Genomic DNA, 14,099 nt, shown 5'->3' on the forward strand with positions numbered 1-14,099 from the left:
AGGAATCGTTTTTGACAGATGTTTGTGTCTGTGGGCCAGAGCAACCATTTTTCCCATTCAGGATCTGATCTGTTGTGTTGTAAAATTGTATTTACCTCGACCTCCCCCTGTGTAGTGCCATTACTTGCAGGTGCAGGTATGGACGGAGTGTTCAAGTCTTTGGTCTTGGCTAACCCAAGGCAAGACGTTTGTTACACAATGTCATTCAAAAACATTATTTGCTGAGGAATGATACAAGCTCTAAACAAAGCTTATTTTCGCACAAGAAATCAACGCCTCTTTTCAACAGGGAGTCGTCCCCCCTAGCTGGAAAGCGGCCGTCGTTAAGGCGCTGCTAAAAAAACCTTCCCTAGATCCAGCTGAACTGGCCAACTACCGACCAATATCCCTCCTCCCCGGGACCAGTAAGGTTGCCGAGAAACTGGTGAATAAGAAACTCTCCCAGTTTCTCGAATCCAACAAACTGCTAAAAAACTCGCAGACAGGCTTCCGCCCTGGACAGGGCACCGACATCGCCCTCCTGGCTGCAGTGGAGGAGGCCAGAACGCTCTTAGACGAAGGAGGATCAGTGGCAGTGATCCTCCTCGACCTGAGCGCGGCCTTCGACACTGTCAACCATCAATTGCTGGTCAAACGGCTCAAAAAGGTAGGAGTAGAAGGTACCGCTCTGTCCTGGCTTTCCTCCTTTCTGGCCCATCGTTCCTTCCAGATCTGGGAAAATAACACCTGCTCCTCCGACACTCCCCTCCAATGTGGTGTGCCTCAGGGCTCCTCCCTGAGCCCCACATTGTTTAACATCTATATGTCCCCATTGGAGGAGATCGTCACCCCGTTCGGAGTGAGCATTGTCAGCTATGCGGACGACACACAACTAGTCGTCTCCCTTTCCCACCCTAGCCAGCAGCCAGTGGACCTATTCAATTGCTTGAAGGAGATCCAAGGGTGGATGAACTATTCAGCCTTAAAACTGAATGGTTCTAAAACTGACATTCTTCTTCTGGGCCAGAAAGGACTCACCTTCCCTGTGAACATCTGGCCACCCTGTCTAGGACCCCCCCCTGTCCCTAAACAGGAAGTAAAAAGCCTGGGAGTATGGATCGACACGGACCTTACATTCACCACGCAGGCAAAAAAAGTAGCAGGCACATGCTTCGGCCTACTCAAATCGATGAGAAAGATCCTGCCCCTCCTTCCATCCACTTCGCAAAGACTTCTCATCCAAGGCCTCATACTGTCCAGGCTTGACTATAGCAATGCTATATACCTGGGCGCCCCCGAAGCAACCCTAAACAAATTGCAGAAAATTCAAAACGCGGCCGCCCGGATTCTCACGCATACTCCCGTCAGAGCTTCGGCCAAACCTGCCCTGAAATCCCTTCACTGGCTCCCAGTGAGGGAACGAGTAACATTCAAAGCCCTAAGCCTGGCCCATAGGCTACTGCAGAATCAGGGCCCCCCCAATTTGAGGAAATTTATACAACCCTACAAAGCCCCCAGATCTCTTCGATCAGACGAGGAGTCCTTCATTACCGTGCATAGATTTAAGAAGGCCCGCACGGGTGGTAGACGTTTCTCGATCCATACAGCGCGTCTATGGAATGCCCTTCCTCGAGACCTGCGGAAAGAACCGAACTACCTGAGATTTAGGAAACTACTCAAAACCCACCTGTTCCCTTAAACCATAACCACCCCGATTCAATATCGCCTCTGCTTATATTGATTATGTTTAAAATTACTCATGCCTTCTTTCTCCCCCATGCCCCCTCTGGTGTAGGGTTCTTCAGCGCTGGGATACCCCAGGGTGACTACGCGCTCTATAAAAAATTTTAATAATAATAATAATAATTTCCCCTGTACTTGCCAATCTTTTGTACCCCAGAACAATTTTGTGTCAATTGTGTTTCTCCAAAAGTCAAAACCCTGTCTAGACAGTTGGGCAATAAAGGATGCAGAATAAATCTGTTTTGTATTAGTTAACATATTTTTCGTTCCTGTTTATTTCACATTTTTAAAGTAAAATGTTTCTGGATTACATGTATTGTACCCTGTAAAATATGGACATTTGTTCGCAAACATTTTTGAGCTACCCCTTGTTGGTGTAGGACAATGTTCCCATTAGTTATACATAAATACATTTCTAGGTGTTGCAGATTTATACAAGAAAGGATGACCATAGTGGTTATAACAATAAAGCTGTTCATAATCTGATGAACTCTCTAAGTATTCATGATTAGAGAATGCAGCTGATTTTTCTAGATCTTGAAGTCCCAATCATCAGAATAGGTACTAGAGGTAATAAAGTCACGTAATGAATTTTTAAATAAGTGTGGAATCTTCAAAAGTTCAGATGGGCCGAATATATCATAATCCGTTTTGTCCCAAACTATACACCCTCCATCCCCTCTTGAATCTCCTCAGCTACCCCAGCCCAGGCCTGTAGGGACTTAGGTAACCCTGTCTTCCTAATCCTGTTAGAAGCAGGCAGCCCCTAAGCCTACACTGTACCCTAAGATCAGCTATCTTGAACTGGGACAATTTAGCCAGGTCCAGCTCCATGGTTCCCTAGTTTTGGGTCACAGCAACTAGGCACAACAGACTTAGAACAATTTGGAAAAATCAAAACAATGGATTAAAAACAATTTAGTCCAAATTCCAAAAATCTAACCCAAAAGTGTGATCTAAGGCAATTTAGAGGATTTTTATAATCTTAATTCACTTTACTGGAAGGTGTACTTTTAAACACAAGTCCTCATCCACACCGCTGAGCACCAAATGTTGGAAAGTGGATTATTGGTAGGGGAAAATGTAGGTCTGCCACTGGCAATGAGGCTACTAACACATGATAGGACCCAGCACAGGTCTTAGAAAAGTATTCCTATGCTCAACCCTTTGTAACGTGGCTGTGAGCAGACAGCCTTAACTTCAAAGACAGGTATGTAAAGCATTTAAAAACACAAATTCAGTACATAATTAAGACACATCACATAATAAAAATCCAAATATTTTTATCTTTAAAATTACACCAAAACAACAAAAATCCAATGTAGGGAACTAGAGATACGAATTTTCAAAGATTTAGCATTACAAGGCACTTAGAAACATATAGCACCTTATTGGGATAGACCAACTCAAAGTCAAAGTTTCAGGCCGACCGCAATGGAGCTCTGAGCGGCTACCACTCGTAGTAGGTCCCAGTCACAATTTTTTCCTTCGGACTTAGAAACTTTTACAGAGCTTTTTCTCATGGGGTCCATCGATGCTCTTCACCAGGCTGGATTCGGTGAGGGTTCGCTGGCCTCAGATTTGTTCTACTCCCAGTCAAACTCTGGAAGTCGAACCTACGGAGCTTTTAGCAGGACTATCCTGGATGGCTTGGCCGGCTTACGGTTGAAGGCAGGCGGCTTGGCTGGCCAGGTTGAGTCGGTCCCATCATGGAGCTTTTTTCCAAAGTTGCTCCAAAATTCTCCAAACTTCTGGAACGTCTTCCAAAGGGTCCTAAAGTGTCTCAACCTCACTCCAAGGGTCTGGAAACTCCAAGATGGTCTTTGAAAGTTGAGGACTTCAGTGCTCACAATCCACTTGGATAAAACCCTTACAAATCCCATGGTATTTCTCCAGGTTGAAGATACTTTATGGGGATGGTCCAGGTGAGCTCTGTTAACCTGTAGCTTGCAGGGAGTCCACTCTTTAGTTCTTTTACAGCAAGGTAATCCACAGGGCTGTTGTTTTAGCTGGTACAGTCTTCAGAGGACAGGCCTTAGAATTTTGCACCCCAACTTCTCAGCATGGCAACGTCTTACTTTCTTAAGTTTCAAGCAGCAGATCCGAGAGGCTCTGCCCCTCTCAGATAATTATTCCAAGTTCTCTGGGTCAAGCAGGAGGTCACTGCTGACCAATGGGAGCAGGGCAACTCCCCAAGAATATGACCACATCCTGTAGAGTGTGGCAATATTTTGTCCCAGAGTGCACCAAATCCTCTAAATTCATAATGGCTGATTTTCCAGCAGGGAGGTAAGAGCTGGCTAAACACACCCCTAAGATGGTTTACCTTCCATTAACTCCCCCCTACATTTGTGCATTCCTTCCATAAGCCTAGCTGTGGCTGAGGTGAAAAGGTTACAGTTGTAAATGACACTAAGGCTTCCTCTTCTCTTTGAAGCCCATGGTTTATGACTCCACCCCCTGCTCTGGCATTCCTGTGTAGCAGCACACTGCCCTCCCAGCAGAGCTGGTTAACCCCAGGGACTCTTTATCACCTCTTTAAGGCAGCCTGGATAAGCCACTTAACTCTGACCAATCAGGACAGACCACTGGAAGGCTGAATATGGACTTACAAACAAGAAAGTCTTATAACTTCCTGTATGTACACTTTAGGAGAAATTCAACGATATAATATTCTTGAGTTTATTAATACCTTTCGGGGAAGTCTTTGAATGGTACTTCTATCCCTCTCCTATCAAGAGTTATTAGTTAATATGATCACGCCGAAGCGTTAGAGACGCTCAGGGAGATAGATTATAGGGAATACCTGAAGAGGAAACACGCTGAAGCTGATAGATTCGGTACACTGCTCGCCCAATTGATATGGGATCAACCGGATCCACCGAACATAACCAGTATTCGCAATCAGTTGGGTCTAGTAGTCACTACGCAAGCGGCGATAAACGCTGCATTCCGAGACCATCTTCAGGTACTGTAAGCATCCTCCGAGCTTGTAGACAGTGCAGGGATCGAGGAGTTCCTCCGGGACCTCCACTTCCCAGTGCTGACGGAGGAGACTCAGAAAGATATTAATGGCCCAATCAGCAGGAGATACGGGCAGCGATCAAGAGCCTGAATTGCAATAAGACTCCTGGCATGGAAGGTCTCCCCGTGGAGTTCTATCTCACCTACTCGGACATCCTCGTGCCCATATTGGAGACGGTGTATCGGGTGGAGTTTGACACTGGACACCTACCGGAATCTACTATGCAGGCGTTGGTTACGTCTGTGCCTAAGCCAGGACGAGATATGCTTGACCTAACCAATTATAGACCTCTTTCCCTGCTCTCCACCGAATATAAGATTCTCAGTAAGGCCCTCGCCAACCGAATACAAACACATCTCCCCACTCTTATCCATCAAGACCAGTGCGGATTCCTTCCGAATCGCTGCACATCCCTGAACACTCGTAGATTACACTCGATAATGGCTGCTGCTCCATGTGAGTTTCCCCATGCAGGATGCATTGCACTTGACCTTAAACAGGCATTTGACTCTCTCTCTTGGGGATTTATGTTTGAATCCCTGAAACGGTTTGGGTTCCCCGATAACTTTCTCAAATGGGTCCGCCTATTATATACCCTTCCAACGGCCAGAGCTCGCACAGGCCGCTATATTTCAGAATGTTATGCGATACACAGAGGTACGAGACAGGGCTGCCCCCTTTCTCCCCTGCTGTTTGTGCTTGCTCTGGAACCCTTGTCTTTGGCTCTCCGGAGGTCAGCAGACCGTTTAGGCATTCCCATGGATGAAGAGCAGCACCTTATATCCATCTACGCGGATGATATTCTCCTTTATCTCCGGGACCTGTCGGCGAATAATGACCCGTTGCCTGACCTCTTTGTTACATTCGAGCAGTTGTCCGGCCTAACACTTAACCCTGGAAAGTCGATTGGGTTCTTCTTCCGGGAGACGTCACACCTCACTTGCATACGATTCGGTATGCACAATATCCCGGTCACTCCTACCACCTTTAAGTACCTAGGTATCCGAGTGTATAGAACACCGGAGGACCAGATTAATGGTAATATTCAGAGTGCAATAACGAGACTTCGTAGTATTGTGGGATTTTGGACCTCCCTGCCTCTGTTGGTGATGGGTAGGATAGCCGTCTCTAAGATGGTCATGCTCCCTCGCCTCCTCTATTATTTCGTGAACTTACCAGTGATTCTCCCCCAATCTATCTTTAATACCCTGAACAGTATATTGACTACTCTTATCTGGGGGACTGGCTGGAGACGGTTTAGCCTGCGGAAGCTACAGTTGGGGACGACGGCAGGTGGTCTGGGGGTCCCCGATTTTCGGGGATACTACTATGCAAGTCAACTCCAGTGGCTTTCCTACGGGACTGCGGGTAGGAATTTTTTATGAGATTTGTTTCACACCGGAGAGACTTGACAGTGGGGAACTCCATTCTTTACTCTTACCTAAGCTCCGGATACCCGCGGATTGTCCCCCATTATTGAAAACGGCTTTACACTGCTGGAGGAAAGCCCTCTCCTATTCGTCGGTGGTCCCGCCTTACATGGAAAACATTCCCTTATTAGGCATCCGCACACCACAAGGTAAACTCACAAGGACTAGACTGCAGGGATGGACGGATAGCGGGGTAGAGGACGTAGGGGCCTTTTTTGGGGACAACACCTTATTAGACCATGACTCTTTTGTACAGATGACTGGGGCCCCATTACGCCTATATTTATTACATGCAGCGGTGTCGAGATATATTAGGACCACATGGGCACCACAACGGTCCAAACCCACACAACATGAACTAGTATACCTATTATACTACATGGGATCGGATGGCCATCTGGTGCATTGGCTGTACACTGGTATAAGGACACACGCAGCGATCCCACTTTTGCTTCTCAGGGCAAGCTGGGCAGAGGATGCGGTTACCGAAATTATGGACAAACAATGGAGACTAATGCTTGAACACCCTAAACGAGTGTCCCGTAATGTCAGACTTAAATGTATGCAATCGATGGTGCTCCATAGATCGTATCTTACCCCCAAGAAATTACACTGTATGTTCCCAGACTCCCCCCACTGTTGCCCTCGCTGTGGGACGGCAGAAGCGGACTTCATTCATATGATGTGGTCTTGTCCCCGAGTACAGGGTTACTGGGCGGGGGTCTGCCAAGATCTCACGACTGTGGCGAATGTGCAGGTCCTTAATGAGGCACTACCCTGCCTGGTAGGACTGCGACGACGTTCAGGGAAGCCAAGAGTTACACTTAGATTTCTGGATTTGGCACTTATCCTGGCCATCAGGGTTATTACGTTGAGGTGGAAGTCCCCCAGATCCCCCACAGTGGTTATATGGAAGTCGGACTTAGCAGTAGCAGCCCTCCGAAGGGAGGAAGAGAGGGGACTGCGTAAACAACCTACATCACTAGTATGGGAAGCTATGTTGATTGACCTAGAGGCGCTTGAACTAGTCCCAACACAGGCGGCTGGATCCCAGTAGGCGTATGAATCCCCAGGTCTTTGTGAAAATTTGATTAGAGATCCTTCCTGCTGACGCAGGTGATTCCCACTTACACATACGCCCTATAAACTGAGTATTGTCAGGTGTCCCCTCGTAGACAGTGGAGGTGCCGGGTCTGGACTGACCAGGATTGGGTGGGGGGTGGGTAAGGGCTGGTTAGGATAGTACGGTTCTTTGCGTTAATATTCAATATTAGATAATGCACTTCTCTACGGTTGGGTTTGGTCATGACCATGTAATTTGTTCTATACCTTACGACATCTAATGCATGATGCCGGGAATGATGCTTTGTTTGTATTTGCCTTACAACTTGAGGGAGGTGAAGTTGCAAAAAGGGGAAAAAAAGATTGTCTGATGTCTTTGATCCTGGTGTTTTATCTTGCTGATGGTGCAATCTATAATAAAGTGTGTTAAAAAAAGAGTTATTAGTTAATAACTTCATGCTATGGTAAGCAGGGTATTTGAAATGGGAAAAATGACTTGGCAGTTTTTCCAGCACCAGGACTTACAAAAACATATTGTATAAGTACTGTGCTTATATCTACAGGACCCCCACCCCATGGGACAACACTAGGGGAGACTTTAGGGGTTCTGAATCTGTAAAAATATTCCAGAGTCTCCCTCCACAGGGCTCCTAGCATCAAAGTCGAATTTGGGCCGCACTTTATTACAATCGGGGGAGTGAAATGTGAAATTTCACTTAACCTAGGGCCCCAAACCCCAAAGTCGAGTTTGAGCACAATTTACTTTTTAAAAGCAGTCCTGCCACCCAGAGTTACTTTTATACTGACCCCAGGCTTCAGCAGTGCACACATGCAAGTCCAGAAACAAAGCTGCTGGCCTCTAAACTGTCATGCCCTGTTGTGGGCAAGGGGCTTCTAGGTAGTTTTAATCCCCTGCCCTAATATTTATTAGGGTCTGATGGGGTAGGTCATGCCAACCACAGGGGTCCCCAACCCTTAGTGTACCCTAGTGTATGTAGGTGTTTTCACTGTTTTCTAAATGTGTCTCTTTCAGCATAGCACTGGCTTAGGCAGAGCCCAGGGTTAGTCAGAGTCAGTTACCACTGGTACTATTCCGCAAAATGTTGGGGGGTGCCCAGGGCAGAGGATGACTTTACAACACTATTGTGTTGAAATAGTAAAGGAAATAATATAAAAATAGCCACGGGTGCATCAACACGCATGCTTCGTGATGGATACATGTGCGTGCTTCACAACATGTGCCCACATGTGCTCTCACAGTAGGATTTTGAAATCGTTTTTCTTTCCATTCCACAATGGCTGACATAAATGCATGCATAAGGTCTTTCCCGGCACTCATGCATTGTGATGCAGGCATACCAGTGCAGACAAGCTTTGGCAAAACCAATAGGTCTCCATTTGCCTTTTAAAGGCGAGAGCTTCTGGCTTTGCAATTGCTTGTTAAACTTCCTGTCTGAGTACTGTTCTGCTCCTTTGCCCCTCATGAAGGCTACCTTTCATCGTAAAGCTTCTACTGCCATCTTTCATTACAATGACAAAACATTCCTACATCATCAGGCTCCAATTCCATTCCTCTGCCCAGTGTCATGGATGATAGTCTTTACATATGTGGTCCGGTTAAACTTTCCCTACACTAGTCAAAGCGTTTTTGCTGCCTCCTTTCAATCCACAAGAGAGGCACAATTGTATGTTTTGAAGTGCAGTCATATATCCAACCAGTGGGCGGGTGTCCTACGTAACTGCCTAGCAGGGCTGGACTTGGAACAGCAACCAGCCCAAGCAGATTGCTGCTCAACTGGCACAGGGAGTGGGGGGGCTGCTAGTAAAAAGGAACGCTCCCGCTTTTGTTACAGGGGGGCGATATTGCAGCACCACTGCAAAACTGGACACCAGTGACAATATCTGCTGCCACCCCTCCGGCTCACTGAGGAAACGCCCGGTGCCCATTACGGCCAGTCCGGCCCTGCTGCCTAGACTTATACTGTCCTCGTATCTGCCCTACACCGGTTAAGTTCCAGCCATGCTGCCTTTTTTTTTCTTTGGCTCTCCTTCAGAAGTGTCCTCATAATCCAACAAGATGCCTCCTTATTTCTCTTTGCGAACCTTCTCCGTGGGACTTGTCTTACAAAGATAAACTTCTACTGCATACTTCTGCTCTCATCATTACTAGTCCACTTACCAATCCTCTCACAGATGTCAGCTGCCCTCTCACCCCAGATGCCATTCACTGCAATCAGCACAGTCTCCCCAGGTTCTAGAGAATTGAAAAAAGCTGCTTCCATTGCACAGTGCCCAGACCCACTGATTGCCAAGGTGAGCGAGTTGCGGGTCTGGAAGGCGTACTGGATCCCACATTTGATGTCATCCATGATCTGAAGGGAGAAAAGAGGTGTATGATGTGTGCGAGTGGTTATACTTCACATTTCATATACAGGCCCAGTGGGCTACACAGTAACTGGCAAATGCTCATACCTTGGACTAAAAATAATGAGAGCTGTTTAGAGGAGTACCAGGCACCATAATTACCCCTTCCCATACCTTAAGACACTTAGGCCCAGATCTACTGTCATTTGGCGCAATTCAACGTAGCAAAGTAACTTGCTACACTGCATCAAATGGAGAGAGCAGGAATTGGACATATTTACTAATATATGGCTCATTCCTGCTCTCTCTCTTCACCTGCACACACAGTGCAGCCTCATGCCAACACAGACACCCTTGTGCCATGGCGCCTGTGTTCAAGCAGAATCCTTAGATGCATTTTCCTCTTCCTTTTTTTTAAAATATATTTTTTATTGTTTTATGTCAGCAAGCATTCTTCATAGATTATAACATAAATAGGGTTACAGTTTCTACAAAGCACAAATCTTAATATATACACCGTAATACAACATAATTCAATATTCAGTAATTAATTCCTTCACAAATAAGTTAAAAAATTCATATCCATTTTGACCAGGGAGACCAAAGATTCTGACCGAATAGTCTTTTCCTTACCCCTTTTGTTTATGTGGATAATAATCTGGTTTGCCAATTATTGAAGACTGGTGGATCTGAATCTAACCATTGAGCAGTGGTACATAACCGAAAAATCGACATACAAATAAATAAAAATACTTCCTCTGCTTCCGTCCTGAATCCAACTTGATTTGACTGCATGCCCAAGATTATCATCTCTGCTGATAATTGCTGACGGATTCCCAAGCTGACATTTATAAAATATTGAACATCAGTGATAAATTGTAGTAATTTAGGACAATGAAAAAACATATGAGCAGAATTCGCGGCAATACAGCCGCAGCGGTTACATTGATCACCTCTTTTTGATTTCCATTTTGCCAGTTTACCACGGGTGTAATACAGATCAAATATAGACATAAAATGCTGGCTTTTTAGTGAACCATTAAACAAAACTTTACTTGATAATTCGATTACTCTAGTCTTGTCTATTTGATCAGTTTCCAACTTTCTGTGCCATTTGTCCTCAATAAAACATAAATCGTCTTGTAAACTGTTTAACAAAAGTTGGTAAACTGACCAATTTTAAGTTTTACTCTTATCGCTTCCAATATATCGATTCTTTCCACCTTTAACTGATCCTGGATCCTTCTTTGATCCAAAAAGCTTCGAATTTGAAGATACTTAAAGAAGTCTGTCCTAGCCAAATTATATTTATGCTGCAAGCAAGTGAAGGAGGTAAGTTGCTTCCCCTGATATAGATCTCCTAATACACATATCCCTGCTGAATACCATCTAGCCATCACTTGATCCCTAAAAACGTCTGGTAGTGCACAGCAAGTATTTAAGGGTGTGTAAAAGTTCAAATTGAGATTCAGACCAAATCTAACTCTTAGTTTTTTCCAGATTTCAAAAGCAGTCAACGAAATTTCGAATTTCGTTTTTTTATAATAACTGGGCTCAATTATTCTGACTAAACATTGTTTAGCTTTATCACCCAATACCATTTCATAAATTGAAGGGCTGACAGATTCTTCTAGCATTGAATCATGAAAGATCAAAACACCCATGTGTTTCAGCAATACTGCCCAATAATACAGCCGAAAATTTGGGATCCCCCAGCCTCCCCTAACTCTAGGTAATATACACCACTTCATTGCTCTCCTAGACCTACAATAACCCCACAAAAAACCTAGAGCACAGTCTCTCAATTTTAATAAAAAAAGGAGGTTGGAAACAGCAGAGGAATCATACGAAATAAATACAAAAATTTAGGAAAAATTTACATATTTAAAACATTACTACGACCTTATAAAGATAGGTGAAGATTATTCAGCCTTTCCAAAGTTTTATTTACAGAACCTAATATGAGATCCACATTCAGCCGCACTATGTCATCTATTTTTGCTGAGATTTTAATACCCAGATAGAGAGCATCAGAAGAAAACCTCATATTTTTTGGGCGACCTGCATCCGAGTGAATAAGCTGCGTTTTGGCTATATTCAATTTATAGCCTGAGTATGCCCCAAATCTTTCAGCCGATTCCACTATCTTTGGTAGAGCACTCTTAATAGCTGTAGTTACGATAGCGACGTTGTCTGCATATGCAAACACCTTATACGCTACCTGATGTATCCTCACCGGGGTGATTCCTGTTTCCTTTTCCAATCTGGTTTAAAAGGGGTCAATGTATAAAGCAAATAACAAGGGAGAACAGGGACAACCTTGTCTTGTCCCCCGTGTTATTGCAAAAGTGCCCGATAAGTCCCCGGAGATGCGGATTGCAGCTTTCGGGTAGCTATAGAGTGTTTGTATCGCATTAATAAATTCTTTAGGGAATCCCTTCCAGATTAAAATAGACCATAAAAACTTCCAAGAAACCCTGTCAAATGCTTTTTGCGCATCTAACAGAGCTACCGCTACAGGAGATCTAGTAGCTTGTGCCCAATCCAAGAGAGAAACAATCCTTTTCACATGATCTGATGTATCTCGGTTTTGAATAAATCCATGCTGCCTTATTGAAACTAAAGTTGGCATTAAATCAATCAATCTATTGGCCAGTATCTTTGAATAGACCTTGCAATCCGCATTAATAAGTGAGATTGGTATGTATGAAGCCATATCGGTATCAACCTTGTCTTTCTTCTTGAAAATTACAATGGTTGACATAGACCAAGATTCTGGGGGTTTACCCAAAAAGGCTTGTTGACATAGTTCTATCAGTTCTTTTTTTAATATTTTTCTAAAGGTACGATAAAATTCGAGGGGAATATTATCCGGTCCCATAGCTTTCCCTGAAGCTAAACCTAACAAGGCTGCTTCAAGTTCTGTGGTGTCTAAATTCTCCAAATATGCCACAGCACTGTTCTCAGCTCATTCCCCGTTTATTGGTTCACTATATAATAGTTGATAAAATTCTTGAAAGGCTTTTAATATGCCAGTTGTAGACTCTTGCATGGCCCCATTCAAGTCAAAAATCTTTGAAATATCATTAAAGACTGCTTTTTGACGTAATCTTTTTGCTAAATCTCTTCCAGTTTGCTCGCTAAATTCACAACATTCTGCCTGATGTTGTCTATGTTTGGCTGTAATTTGATCAGCTATATTAGAATACACTGTGGCCCTTTTAATTGTTAAATCTTGTTGTGCAGCTTCTATATCCTGACCCAATCTAATCTTATCAGCTAACTTATGTTCTGCCAACATAACCATGTCTGTTTCCTTCTTAAATTTAATCCATCTTTATTTATGTCGAAAATTCGAATAACTAAAAGTTTCTCCCCTGACTATCGCCTTGAAGGCATCCCAAACAATATTATTAGATGCAGTATTTTTAATAATTAAAAAAAATCCTCTATAACTTTAACCATATGTTGACAGTAGTCCTCCTCGAGTAATAGATTTCTTTCAAAGGACCAGATATCTCTCCCTGTTCTTGTGTATGGGCCCAAACTTAATTTAAGCAATAATGGATTATGGTCAGATATGAGTTTTGGCAAAATTTCAATGTTAACTTTTCTTGTGAGTTGTTGGGAAATAAAAAAGTAATCCAAACAAACACATTTCTTGTGTGGGGCTGAAAAAAGTATATCCCAATTCTTTTGAGAGAAACATGTTAAACCCATCAATAAGCCCATGTTCTATGGTTAACTCACGTAGGGCCCTAAAAGTTCGATACTTTCTCCCAACATACCTCCCATTCCTCCGAATATCAAAATCCGCATCCATATGATTGTTAAAGTCCCCACAAATAATCAATGGTTCAGGCCATAGAGCTAATTTGGTATTGATAAAAAATTCATAAGCTCAGAATCATCCAAATTCGGACCGTATATAGTACACATAGTGAATCTATTCTCATCAATCTTAAATTCTCCCATAACCCACCTCCCCCATTTATCTTCCAAGGTCTTTAAACAGACCCCTAAGCCCCGTTTCATAAGAATCGCTACCCCTCTCTTGATCCCTGTTTGTTTTGAGCATACCACTAAGTCTAGAACTAAGTTTTTCAACCAGCCTCTCTTTTCCCAAGCAATATGCGTTTCTTGTAAGCATAATATGTAAATTCGTAATAATTGAATCATTTTAGCCAATACGTCCCTTTTCTTATAGTCATTGAGTCCACTAATATTTAACGTGCATATCCTTATTTTCTTATCCATTTAAATTAAGAGAAAAAGAAAAAAATTCTACTATTTCGAGATAAATGATTTGTGCTACATGTATTGCATGCCACTTTTTAGTTTTTATATAATAGTTCACTGTGTAATGTAATATCAAAAAAACTAATACATACTTCTGACAGAATATGAATGCTGCTGATTTAACAAGCCCCCCACCACCCCCCACCTCACCCTCCACCCTTCCCTTCTCCCTCCATCCCACCCAATCCACCATATGA

At 43.6% G+C, this 14,099-nt stretch overlaps 1 protein-coding gene across 1 annotated transcript in view; it reads right to left on the bottom strand.

Moving 5' to 3' along the window:
• The window catches only part of AGXT (alanine--glyoxylate aminotransferase), a 458,404-nt gene that overhangs the window by 392,700 nt on the left and 51,605 nt on the right, over window positions 1-14,099 (bottom strand). The window contains exon 2 of the mRNA XM_078665630.1: window positions 9,419-9,611. Coding sequence (XP_078521756.1) covers window positions 9,419-9,611 — 193 coding nt within the window. The remainder of the gene's footprint in view (window positions 1-9,418; window positions 9,612-14,099) is intronic.

Source organism: Lissotriton helveticus, chromosome 11 (genome assembly GCF_964261635.1).
Source record: "Lissotriton helveticus chromosome 11, aLisHel1.1, whole genome shotgun sequence".
In the NCBI taxonomy this organism is placed as follows: domain Eukaryota; kingdom Metazoa; phylum Chordata; class Amphibia; order Caudata; family Salamandridae; genus Lissotriton; species Lissotriton helveticus.